This window comes from Oryza sativa, chromosome 2 (genome assembly GCF_034140825.1).
Source record: "Oryza sativa Japonica Group chromosome 2, ASM3414082v1".
Classification (NCBI taxonomy): Eukaryota; Viridiplantae; Streptophyta; class Magnoliopsida; order Poales; family Poaceae; genus Oryza; species Oryza sativa.
The window spans coordinates 907,239-920,266 of NC_089036.1; the positions used below are offsets into that span (position 1 = coordinate 907,239).

General features: G+C 37.4%; 2 protein-coding genes across 2 annotated transcripts; both read left to right on the forward strand.

The window, feature by feature from the left end:
- Positions 1-436: 436 nt before the first annotated feature.
- On the forward strand, positions 437-5,334 carry LOC4328086 (uncharacterized). The gene is made up of 9 exons (XM_015768035.3): positions 437-645; positions 947-973; positions 1,205-1,284; positions 3,231-3,303; positions 3,507-3,564; positions 4,053-4,107; positions 4,632-4,656; positions 4,822-4,913; positions 5,032-5,334. The coding sequence occupies exons 1-9, from the start codon at positions 526-528 to the stop codon at positions 5,060-5,062; spliced, it is 561 nt and encodes a 186-aa protein (XP_015623521.1). The 5' UTR covers positions 437-525; the 3' UTR covers positions 5,063-5,334.
- A 724-nt stretch (positions 5,335-6,058) lies between these two features.
- On the forward strand, positions 6,059-11,066 carry LOC4328088 (signal peptide peptidase 1-like). The gene is made up of 12 exons (NM_001401752.1): positions 6,059-6,346; positions 6,653-6,784; positions 6,908-7,023; positions 7,153-7,304; positions 7,410-7,495; positions 7,674-7,801; positions 7,943-7,993; positions 8,266-8,352; positions 8,456-8,525; positions 9,221-9,357; positions 9,805-9,882; positions 10,463-11,066. The coding sequence occupies exons 2-12, from the start codon at positions 6,745-6,747 to the stop codon at positions 10,547-10,549; spliced, it is 1,032 nt and encodes a 343-aa protein (NP_001388681.1). The 5' UTR covers positions 6,059-6,346; positions 6,653-6,744; the 3' UTR covers positions 10,550-11,066.
- The last annotated feature ends 1,962 nt before the right edge of the window (positions 11,067-13,028 follow it).

The following is a 13,028-nucleotide window of genomic DNA, read 5'->3' on the forward strand; positions in this document are numbered from 1 at the left end:
CATTTTTTTTCCTTTGTGATGTTCTCAAACACGATAAGCCGTAGGAAAATAAACAAAGCAATAAGAATAGTTCATTAATAAAAGTGAATGCTGGAAAATAGAACTATCATAAAAAAATCCCCTAAAATTACCTTGAAAATAAAGTTTTAAAATTCGAATTTTGACTTTAACTGGTAAGCTAATATGGTAAATATGGTAAGGTTATGCTCGTTAAGTATTTTAGCTTTAAAAACTTGAAAAATTGATTAATATGATCTTTTTACAACGAAAAATTCGCAAAAATGCACTATTTAATATTTTGGGAAATTTATGCGTCAAAAATGAGGAATTAGAAGTTCGAATCTAGTAATAAGTATTGGCAATAACTCTCAGAACTCCAGAAGCTTCTATTAGTAGGGACCTGTATAAAGATGCGTGAGAGCTCAAGGTCCCATCTGCAAAAACACCACCGCGACGAACGAGCGAAGAAGTGGGAACAAGACTTCAAGAGAGAGAGGAGAGAGATCGCGGCCGGGGACGGAGACGATGGAGACGCGACGAGCAACCTACAGATCCGCCGCGCTCCTACTCCTCGCCGCCATCCTCGCCTCCGCCGCCTCCGCCTCCTCCATCGGCGACAAGTGCGCCGCCTGCAAGGCCGTTGCCGTCAGTTCCCGTATTCTTTTCTTTCTTTTTTTTTTTGCCCCTCTCGTCAGTTCATACGCGCACAATTCACTCATCCTTTGGAGCACCTTGAAGCAATTTAGTTCGTATTAAAATCGTTTTATACCAGGATGGGAAGAAATTAGCATTCCATATTTTCCACTCCTTGTGAAGGAGATCGAGGCGTACTGTCCTAGATCTCCAAACATTTCCTCGGACATTGTAGAATTTCCAAAGCGCATCGTTTCACTGATATGGAGTGCGCATTGTAGAGATCTGATGTATCTGTTGATCTTGTTTGCAGGCAGAGCTAGAGATTGGAATTTCAAGTGTGAGTGAACTCTTTTTCTGTCTGCTTTTATTTAACTATTCTGTCATAATTTAAAATGCTGATTTGGAGTTTATGTGTATTGGAAAATAGCTCTGCAAGTTTCAAAATGATTCAATATATTTCTTTCTGTAAAACAGCAGTTCCCATAAACATAATAGCATAGGTTCTTCTACTGTCCTTGTTATTGTCACTATTGGCAAATTATTAACTTCCAAGAGTTCTCTAATGCAGGAGAAACCAAGAAATCACTTGGACTTGCGCAACCGCTTAAATTCAAAAGGTCAGCGTGAAGGGAAGGTCATTGATTACAGGTATGCTAACCAGCATGATCCCTTCTCTGCTCAATCATCAGGGGCAACATTCCTATGTGTTACAACATTGTTATCATTTCATGTTTCAACCTATTTGAATCCTAATTGTTTGGAAACCCTTTGCCGCATCCTTTGTTCTATTTACTTGAGGGAGAGCGACGTCGTGTCTGTCGTCCCCTATCTCTCATTCGCACGAGATTTTTCTCAAGGGTGAGCGTCACGAGCGCATGTGAGCGCCAGGAGCACGTGTGAGAGGGAGGAAAACGGGAAAATCTGGTGTTAGTTTAACAGAAGTGCCCACTTTTAGTTTTGGGATATTTTAGGCTTTCTCTTGGAGAGATCAATTTTTTCGCTACCTATTTTCACTTCAATAAGCCAAAAAAGAAATCTTTGGGGGAAGATTATACATAATCTCCTAGTGATGTTCTTAGGGACTCTTTGAAATACAGGGTTCCAATAATCTAGGTGATTTTAGTGCCACATTTTCCGGAATTTGGGTTATCCCAGGATCGGATCCTATATCCCTTATTAACACTCCCGATAATCTGGGTGATTTTAGTGCCACATTTTCCGGAATTTGGGTTATCCCAGGATCCGATCCTATATCCCTAATTAACACTCCCGGCGATTCTACCCAACTAGGATTAAAAAAACGCGAATATTAGGGAAGGACCTAATATCAAATAATTAGAAGGGGTGAGGCTTCGAACCCAGGTCGTCTATTCCACCACCTTGTGGAGCTAGTCGGAAGACTACTTGAGTGTTTCTCAAAAGAGGGATGCAACAAAGGACTTTCTAGGAGGTCACCTATCCTAGTACTCTAGGATTACTTATGATTCTTGAAAATCCAACTAATTAACATTCTTTGAACTAAATACACCCTATAAGTGTACATATATAAATAAAAAACAAATCTATAAATTAAATGTTGTGTCGTTTAAATTCCAATTATATCTTGAACCACATGAAAAACTCACGTTACCTCTTGGGTCACTTGATGACATGCAAAAAGAACAAATTTTAAGACAATAAGGCCTGGTTTAGTTCCTAACTTTTTCTTTAAATTTTTAACTTTTCCATCACATCAAAGCTTTCCTACACATACAAATTTCCAATTTTTCCGTTTCATCGTTCCAATTTCAATCAAACTTTCAATTTTGTCGTGAACTAAACACATCCTAATTGGAAATAAATGATGTGAAACCCAATGCGTATTTCTTAGTATTTATTGGGAAAAGAAAATACTTCCTCCGTCCTCTAATATAAGGGATTTTGATATTTTGTTTTTACCATTCATCTTATTAAAAATTTGTTCAAATATAAAAAAATGAAAAGTTGTACTTAAAATACTTTGGTTAATAAAGTAAGTCACAAATAAAATAATTAATATTTTTTTAAAAAAATTATTAAGACGAATAGTTAAACCGTACGAATAGTTAAGAGGACAGAGCCTACTTTTGTCAACGAGTTGGAGTTCGACGTGGAGCAGCAATGAATAGCCACAAAGTACGGTAGCTTTTCCCATCCACGTCACACTTCACGCTGTCACGTCGCGATCTGCTCTCTCTTCCCACTGCAGTGCTGCCGCGTGAGCGTGACCGCGTCGTCGTCCACGGCGAGCTCGACACCATGGCCGCCGCCACGGAGCAGCCGCAGCAGATCACCGAGATCGAGCACGCCCACCTCCCCGTGCGTGGGCTCAGACATCTGCTTCTATTTTTCAATTGCAGTATGGGCATAAGCTCATGATAATCTGCCATATTTACATATGCATACATGTTTTTTGGGGAGAAATTTGTATTGATCATTGTTACTTTAACACTAAATGTAGAGTCTCTTTGTCATTTTAAGTTTCATTTGGTTTCACACATACTTGCTTAATAGATGTACAAAACTTACCATATATTTTGTATTGGTATGTCTTTAACTCTGTTTATGTGGTGCAGAGTAAGTGAGCTTCGAGTTGTTGAGCTTCTGGATGGCCTATGTGATAAGATGCAAGATTATACCCTGCAGAAGGTAGAAATTCCATCCAATTGTTTTAGCATTTTTTTTACTGCATACTATGTCCGCATTTTTGAATTTTGAGACTGACCTTTTCAGTTCACTTTTTATATTAAGTTGTAATATAGGTATCTGAACTTGTTGATCTGGTGCTATTGTATATGATGCCTGCATCTGTCCAAGCATTTTAGCCATCTAACAAATTTTGCTGTATGCAGTTGGAATCAGGAGAAAAAGGATGGGTGAAAGTAGCAGATTGGAACAGTTTTAAAACTGGTAATCTTGGACATTTTTATCACTCGTAACCGCAAAATAAATCTGGAGCCCTGATCTGTACATTCTTGTACTCAATATGTTAATTCGCTTATCCTGTTTAATAGCACTCTTACACGACCATCTCAGGCAATGGTGCAAGCACTTGATTTAGACTGTACATCCGGAGACTATAGCCTGCTTTGTTATTTTGAGCATTGTTAATATGCTCACCATGATAATACAATATACAAACAAGTTTTGCATACATTATTGAGACGGTATTCATCCCATACGTGGAAATGAACTCAATGGAATATATTTATGCTAAATGAGAAGCAAACAACAGGTGCTGTGGTTTTTGCAATGAACTTATCACAATAGAATCACTGAAATAGTATCCAAAATTGCTAGCTACCTGTGTTTCTGTATTGCATTTGTCTCAGTGAAAGTAATAAAACAGTATTTCCAAATACTAACTGTGGACTACTCACTTCATTGTTCTTTTGTAGAAAAGAAGGCCGCAGCACGAGCACACTCCAAAAATTTATCCTCATTCTGTGGAAGGTATGACAAACAATATCTATTTCCTCCCTAACCCTTCTTGATTTTTTATTTGTTTTTTGGATTTAAAAGTTGTTTTATTGCATATCTGACCTCTTATTACAATTTTTTAATAGCACTTCTTGTTGCAAACACTTTGGAACGGTGTAGTTTCTGGCAGGTGTCATTTTCCATAGATAAAAGGGCCTCTATTCTCACAAATAAATTTCATTATGTTGAACTTAAATTAGATTATTTATTTTTAGGTGCATCGTACACAAACATAATTTCATAAAAAAAATGAGTACATATCTGTCCACATAGGCCTTTTCTGGTTACTAATATTTTTTTTCCTTACTGGCTAATGTTTTTTTTATTGTTGACCTGATTTATCCAGGATGAATAAACTCTTAATAATCTATATGCTTTGAAAGTGAGAAGTTATTGCTTGTCTAAAAATAACCTTTTACACCTTTACTTCTTTTGGTTTCTAATTTAGACTGTTGTGTACTGAGGGGATGAACTGACAAAGTTCACTCATGGTGCAGGTTACTGGAGGAAACTGAGGATGAGGTAGGCTGCTTCTCTTGGATGACATTTATACATTACTTTTTTTATACTAGCAAATATCGTCTGAATTTTCCCGTTTCTTGACAGCTGTGTTTTGTTATGAACTATACAGATCTATCATAATTTAGTTAAAAATAGGGCCTCATCTAGAGCTTTTTTTGGTTGCAGCTTTCTGAGTGGATAAAAACGAGCTCCGCAGAATCAGGAAATGTCAGCAGAGCACTTTGTGAAGATATTAGCAAACACTGTCAGTCTACAAGGTATGTGCTATGAATATGAATCGAACATTTTGTCATCATGAAATAAGAGATTGCTGTACTCGCAGAATTTTCTTTGCAGACCTCTAGTTCACTAACAATCCTTTCCCTCTGTTTCCAGTGCTACCATCGAGATCGACGACGAACTATAACACCAAAGCATTCTGGTGCCATCTTTATCTCACAAAGCAAAGCAGGCGAAGACCTGGAAAGCGTAGAGGAACAAACTCAAATAGTTTCTGATTTCATATGTTGTATCACTGCAATTCATGTCCTTAAAATGGGAGAATTGCAATTCGTTCCATATAGTGTCTGTCTATCTGGACTAATCTGTTGAGAACATTCGAACATGAGACAAATTTTGCATACTAAAATTACGGTTGAAAGCAACACAGTTAACTGATTCAGGGGGACTTTTGCAAAACGCCTATTTCTGATGCAATCATGGTTTGCAATAACGATTGGTTTTTTGCGAAAATCACTTGGTTTTCGTGAAGTTGCTGGGGATAGGTTTGTAAAAACTGAGTTTTTTTTAGCCAATTATTTTATTATGGGCTTGACCGAAAGTCATTGGTTTTTATCGGGTTTCATTCGGTTTGCGGCACACCGACAGAAGTATAACTAGATCTTGTTCTGTTTTCAGATATAGTTTACACGAAGGTTTCCCAGTGTTTAAGAAATCATTCAAGTTCTGCACTGAAGAATTTCCACATTCCAAATGGGCTCCATGAACCAAAATTGTTTTTCATTGGAGGTGTAGTGTATAACTACGACGCATTCCTTTCGCATGTACCCATGCATACTATCTTGTGAAATGCTCGTTGAATCACCAAATTATCCTCCATTAATTAAAAACCCAAACGATCTCGTAGTAATTCCTATTAAATTCATGTAATATTCCAACAGAGCCCATAGTAATTTTGAGTGCAAATGCAGCAATACTTTGTTATGTACTACCAATAAAAATTCCAACTTGCAAAAAAGGAAAAAAAAACAGAGAAAAGTTACAACTTTGAAATCCGAGACCAAGAGCACGCGGAAGTTGACTTTGAAATTCATCAATTTGAGTCCTCCGATTTTTCCGAGGGGCAATATGCAAATCGCACAAAAAAAATGAAATTTATCAACTCGATTTCCCCTCATTTATTGACTGCTACTAGTAGTACCACTATAGAAAAAGATCAGGTCAGAATTATTATTACAGTAAATAAAAAAGAAAATAAATGCAAAGATAGAAGAGAATAGTAGTAGTATAGTGAGTCTCGTCGCAGTGAGAGAGAGAGAGGAGTCGAGTAGATAGATAGATAGATCGGCGTGGGAGAAGACGACATCGCCGGCGACGAGACCAGATCGATCGCCGAGGTATCGCCTCCCTCCCCGACCGAGCAGGGTCGCCGCCGTTCGTTCCTCTTGCTGCTTCCGCCGCATCCATCCTGGTGAGCACATCCTCCCGCCACCGCCGCCGATCCCCATCCATCGCGCGAGCGAGTCAGGGTCGCCGTCGTTCGCCCTTCTGCTTCCGCCGCATCCGTTTTGCGTTAGCCCACGCACTTTTTTTTCCTCAGATTTGCGTTAACCCTAGCTCTAGCTGCTCCTGTTCTAGAAATTTGCCTTGGCCATAATACTAATAGCAGTTTGTTTGTTCCCAAAAAGGCCCATGTCCCATGTTAGATCCGCCGCCACTGTGCTACTGATCTTCTCCGAATTGTATAATTTAACGCATATGCTCTTTTGTATCTCAGCGGGGACTAAACCTTGAAGCATCTGGGCTGTTGTTTCACCATTGTAGTGGATTCCACTTCGGAACTGAACTTTTCTAGTTGTTTCCGTGACAATGAAAACTCACGAGAGAGCTGCTAATTTGGCCCTTGCAGGTATACATTTGTATTCGGCTGAGTCATCACAGCATTGGTTCTGTTTATTACCATTTTCTAGTCCTTTGAACAAACTGGGTATTTGCTGAGCTGCAGTTCTATGTATTCTAACATTGTACGCAGGTTTGAGCTTGGCACCCCTTGTGGTTAAAGTAGAGCCAAATGTGAACGTCATATTGACAGCATGTCTTGCTGTCTATGTGGGCTGTTACCGTTCTGTCAAGCCGACTCCACCCTCTGTAAGCAATATGCTTCAGTTTGTTTTGTTATCTACCGAGCCATCTGCTGGGTGCTAATGTGATAGGTTGTTCACAAAATTTTCTGCATATGGCTAGAATAACTTGATTCCTGCATTTGTTCTTATGTAGGAGACAATGTCCAAGGAGCATGCTATGCGGTTTCCTTTGGTGGGAAGTGCTATGCTTCTCTCTCTGTTCCTTCTATTCAAGTTTCTCTCGAAAGACTTGGTCAATGCTGTTCTCACTGCCTACTTTTTCATCCTTGGCATTGCCGCTCTCTGGTAAGTCCAAACTCTCCTTGGAAGAGCTTTTTCATTCATGTAACTACTTAATACTGTATCTGTGCAATTAAGATTGTTCATGTGCTTATTTTTTTTCTGATGCAGTGCAACATTGCTGCCTTCCATAAAACGATTCCTTCCAAAAGAATGGAATGATAATGCCATCGTTTGGTGTGCTCCATTTTTCCACTGTATGTCTGTAGGACCCAAACCTCTTCTTTTTTTTTTTTTTGCTCAACTCATTGGTTCAATTGTGTATCATATGCCAGATTGTTGCATCTGTGTATCTGTCAGATTGGTGCAATTATGAATCATGTTACAAGCTCATGTCTTGGTGGCCTTTTTAAGTTCATTAATTTCTTATTTCAGCGCTCTCAGTGGAGTTTACCAAGTCTCAAGTTGTTGCATCAATCCCAGGATTTTTCTTTTGCATATGGTATGCTGCGAAGAAGCATTGGCTAGCAAACAATGTTTTGGGGATTTCTTTCTGCATTCAGGTATGCTTTTGTGTTATTTTGAGATATAAGGTTAATATGCATTATTGAAATAACTATGGTTCAAGAGCTTCACAAATATGTTCTGTTTTCCTCCCAAACTTTACTTGGAGAGAAACCTACTTGATTCTCTTTATCTTACAGGGAATTGAGATGCTATCACTTGGATCATTCAAAACTGGTGCTATTCTCTTGGTATGGGCTGTTTGTACTGAACTGAAACTTATATTTTCTGGCAGAAATCTTATTACTTTTTTTCACCATTCTTCCATTAAAGCCATTACTTAGTAGAGCATGTCAATACAATTTGAATTATCTGACACTGTAGAATTTATGTTTGTCTTTCATTTGCCTATGAAATTAAAATCCTGTTATATTTGTAGAAACTATTGCACTGCTTGCTGTACTTTGTAAATCACTATTAAGTTGTAACGCTTATGTATCACGGGATTTCCTTTTTGATTCAGGCTGGCCTCTTTTTCTATGATATTTTCTGGGTTTTCTTCACTCCTGTTATGGTCAGTGTTGCAAAATCATTTGATGCACCGATAAAGGTTAGTGTTCTTTATAAGTGATTTTGACTCTTGTTTTGATACAAAATGTCTTTTTCTTTTTACAAAAAAAGGCTAATCTGGTTATCCCCTTTTTTCTGCATAGCTTCTATTTCCAACAGGAGATGCTGCACGCCCATTCTCTATGCTTGGGCTTGGTGACATTGTGATACCTGGTTAGTAATGAAATCTTTAGAATGTTTAGTGCTATTTTTTTTCTGGTCTATGATTTCTGATTGGATACCGATGACTGATGAATGCCATATGAGAGTGACAACTTGTTTGAAGTCATGATCCATAGCAAGTTGTTAGAACTGGATTATTTGATAAAAAAATATCCAATTTAAAAATTGTATATGTTTACCATATCATTTGAGTACCTTTTTCTGTGGTTCTAAATGTAGATATAGTTAGGGTTCTTTTTGCTGATACAAGGAGTGTAGGTTCAAGTCTTGCAGAAAATAATTTTAACTTAAACTACTTTGTTATCCAGATGAGTGCAACAAGATTAGCTTCAAAGTTCGAACTACTTGGTTGTTGTATAATGAGGGTATATGTTGATATTACTTGGTTATAGTTGACTTTGAAGCCCTGGCAATGATTCGTCATTTTTATTCCAGTGATAATTTATGTTAGTTGGGAGGTGTGTGTGCATGCCTTTTTTGAATGATGCGTTGAACTCATTGTTATCTTTAGTAGCACTGAAGTGGGAGTAACATTTGATGCTAGTCGCCACAGATAATTCATCTTCTCTTAGCATTCTCTGCAATTCTTCATCCTTCATGATTGAAGATCATGAAATTCTCACATATTTCTGCAAGCAGCAACTCTTCTATTAACAAATAATACTCACTTCTACTTTTGTTTCCAGGTATATTTGTTGCGCTAGCACTGCGGTTTGATGTCTCAAGAGGAATTAAGAACCGCTACTTCAATAGTGCATTTTTGGGTTATACGGTGGGTTTGACCGTGACGATAATTGTGATGAACTGGTTTCAAGCCGCACAGGTGAGTCATGTTACTTGGGATTCTTGCCATCATGTTTCCTCCACTCATTTTCAAGGCACATCATAAGAGTGAGTTTAGTTCGTAGATTATTTAAACAAAATGAATTGTTATACATACATTAATTAAACAAAGGTAATTGTGGTGGTGAATTTGCAACCATGTAACCTCCACACATTTTTTACGAATCATCCCCAATATTTCATCAGGAACATGCTTGAGGACCTTTTTTTTTTCATTTTTGTCTGTAGCAAATTCATGCATTTTGTGAGTAGCACAAAGAAAACTATAAACCTATAAACCTTATGAAGGGAAAAATAAAAAAAAAAGAAAACAAGAAAATTACATCAGGATCCAACTGTTACTCTTGTTACTCCAATTATAAAAAGGAGAAAGTTGCATCTGATTTGTGTCATCTCTGAAATATTAACGCACTCTTTGTTTTTGCAGCCTGCCCTCTTGTACATTGTTCCTGGTGTGATTGGTTTTGTTGCTGTTCACTGTTTATGGAATGGAGAAGTCAAGCCAGTAAGTCTGTTACCACTGAACATGGTTGTTCCCACTTGTCCATTACTCTGAACCTTGAGAGTAGCTCAATGAATACCATTGTCGAGCGTGTTGCGTGTACATAGTAGTATTTATTCTGTTGAAGGGCCCCTTTTTGTGCTTAATTACTGAAGACTCGAGAGTAATAACCTTTGGTGCATGCTCCTTAAATGCTACCATAAGACATGGGAGCACCTGTCTTTGACATGCAAGAAAGAGGGTTCTATATATATGATAATATATACAAATTCTTAGTGGAATGGCACTGCATGTTCAAGATGTTATATATCACTTGCAGCTAAACCTTTCTATTTCCTAAGCCTGAAGCAATGACCATACCGTTTATACAATCATTTGGCCTTGTGGTGGTGGTTGTTACAGAATATGTGATTTAGGTGCTGAAAGGCCCAGAACACTTTATGATCTCTAGAACACAGATGGAATACTTTGGTGCCAACATAAAAAAAAAACATCTTTTCTTTCTTTATATTATATATTGTGATTTGTGACTATAAATATGTTTGAAAATGCTATACTAACTGACATTTTATTACATTGCCAGCTCCTGGAGTACAACGAGTCAAAGGCTGAAGAGGAAGATGCTGTTGAAGAAGATACTGATAGCAAACAGAACAAAAAGGAGGAGTAGCACTCTAACAGCAGGGCAAGAAAAGGCAGAAATTTCATGTAAGGTCGTCGGCAGCTAAGTAGGCTGGATGACCTCTCGGATACCAGCTCACTTAAGAACTTAGAAATGATTCGCATGATAGAAACCCTTTTTTGATTTAAGAATTGTTTGGTCTGGTGATTAGAAGAGAAGAGAGTAGATTCTTAAGAGGCCTGCCAATATGGTCCAGTGGCTTGACTTTACCCGGTACCCCTTTTGCTTTAGTACTGACTTATAATGGTGGTACAAAGGATTTACCTGAATTTTTGGTCTGGCAAATAGCGGTTTGTGATATCTTTCTTGGTACCTTCTCTTGTTTGATTGACAAAACCATGCAGATGCATCCCATCTTCCGTTTGGAACTATGGAAGTTTCTTTTATGAGGAATTGCACTCTTTCTCGCAAAAGGCTTGAAAGACCAAATTATTTGCATCCTCCAGTGTTTCAAAATTTTACTGAATTAGGATTTACTCTTTTCTGATTGAATTATGTAACAGGCTAACAGTGTGTCACTGCATTTTGTATGGTTGTATTTGAATGTTCATGAACAGAGTTTACTTTAGCTTCCTTCAAAGAGAATATTTCCTCTAGTTACCACTTTTGCAAAAGGAAGGGAAGCTTGAGTGCAGAAGGAACTAACAGTGTCTCACTTAGTCAAGAGTGCGATGCGACTGAAAGAATCGAACCCAATTCATCGCTGACATCCAAAGTCACGCCTGGAAATAGATATGCATCTCTTTCACTTTCCTACTACTTTTTCTTCTTGCCCTATAGAGTTCAACAAATGCATGTTCCAATGGTCCTATCTTGGGACATCTACCTGTCTCGAGTGTTTTTACTCTTGGACTCAACTTGGAACCTATACCATTCTGCCTATAAAGGCCAGGAACCATTCCTAAAAAACTTGGACCATCGTGTTATTACCAAGACATGTCGCATGTGGGCACACACCACTACATTACATTTACGCCTGGGATTGTTTTGACTATTAGTAGTACATATAATATTCGTCTTTATATAGCAACCTGATACTAAATCATAACCTAGTCCACATTCTAGATTCGTAGGATATGTCATATTTAATATCAAATTGCCATATGTTTAATAGATGAAAAATGTTGAATAGGACTGGGTCCTATGTCAGTTGATATTTGTTGTTGAATAAGCTACAATAGTAAAGCAATAGAAATATGAATTACCTCGGTCCCAGATGACATATTCTAATACTATAAAACATTTGATAAAGAGAGAGACAGAGCATTAAGCTGAGCTTTAAAACCCATTACAATGAGAGAGAGAGAGAGAGAGAAGAGAAATCATTTATTTATTTCTCTTCGCTATGCTATGTAGTAACACCATGGCCTTGATATTTGCTACTCCTAAATGTTTACTTTTTATTCCCTCTATTCCAAATTGATCTACATATAGTTTTTTTAGGTTATTTTTAAATGATCTACATATTTGTGTTCATTTATTGAGTCTATTCGTTATTTGTGCATTGGAGTAAATGAACATTGATGCATGCATTCATAAACACAAGTATTTATAACCCACATGCAATATCTTGATTTGCTATTGGCTAGAAAATATTGGGGATGGTGTATGCATTGAGTTTGTTGCTAGAGTAAATATAGTATGAGCAAAATATTGAGGATGGTGCATGCATTGAGTTTGTTGCTAGAGTAAATATAGTATGAGAGAGCTATTAGCTTTTCTTGGTCTTGTGTACCTATGAAATATGTAGATCAATTTAGAATGGAAGGAGTACTTCTAAATGTTTATAACCCAGTAATAAGCCTTTATTTACTGCTTTCTGTCTATCTTTGGACCAAATTGAAGATGTCCATATAAATGGACTATGAAGCTCACGTATTTCTCAAGACATTGAGAAGGTCTTATCAATTAAATTTCCATTTACACGGGTAAAGAGAAAACACGTTTGCATAAATAAGATTTAACACATCAATTGATGAAGTAGTATACTCCCTTCGTCCCAAAATAAATTTGTTTTCCACTCATCCCATGCATACTAATAAAAACCAAAAGACTAGAATACTCCATATTTTATCAAATCCTAATGCAATTATTTCTCTCTTTTATCAACTCTCAATGCACTTATTCACTACTCCCTCTGCCTCATAATATAAGGGATTTTGGAGAGATGCGACATATCCTAGGACTATGAATCTGGACGGAAAAATCCCTTATATGTTACATCCCTAGTATATGTTACATCCCTCCAAAATCCCTTATATTTTAGGATGGAGGGAGTATTTTTATGAACTCCGGTGCAATATTGTTCGAAAGTGATTTTATTTTGAGATAAATGAGGGAGATAAAAAATAATATTATTTTGAGACAAGGAGTATTAGTTACTTTACCCCTCCACCGCTAAGCCAAAGAATTTAACACACCAATGGATAAAGTCGTATGCTTTACTCAAATTATAGTCACAAGCTAG

Excerpts from the sequence above, each read along its gene's own strand:
- LOC4328086 (XM_015768035.3), top strand. The coding sequence starts at position 526 with ATGGAGACGCGACGAGCAACCTACAGATCCGCCGCGCTCCTACTCCTC. Across the intron at positions 974-1,204 it reads TAGAGATTGGAATTTCAAGT|GAGAAACCAAGAAATCACTT; the intron begins GTGAGTGAACTC and ends TCTCTAATGCAG. Across the intron at positions 4,657-4,821 it reads TGGAGGAAACTGAGGATGAG|CTTTCTGAGTGGATAAAAAC; the intron begins GTAGGCTGCTTC and ends TTTTGGTTGCAG.
- LOC4328088 (NM_001401752.1), top strand. The coding sequence starts at position 6,745 with ATGAAAACTCACGAGAGAGCTGCTAATTTGGCCCTTGCAG. Across the intron at positions 8,353-8,455 it reads CATTTGATGCACCGATAAAG|CTTCTATTTCCAACAGGAGA; the intron begins GTTAGTGTTCTT and ends TTTTCTGCATAG. Across the intron at positions 9,883-10,462 it reads GGAATGGAGAAGTCAAGCCA|CTCCTGGAGTACAACGAGTC; the intron begins GTAAGTCTGTTA and ends TTACATTGCCAG.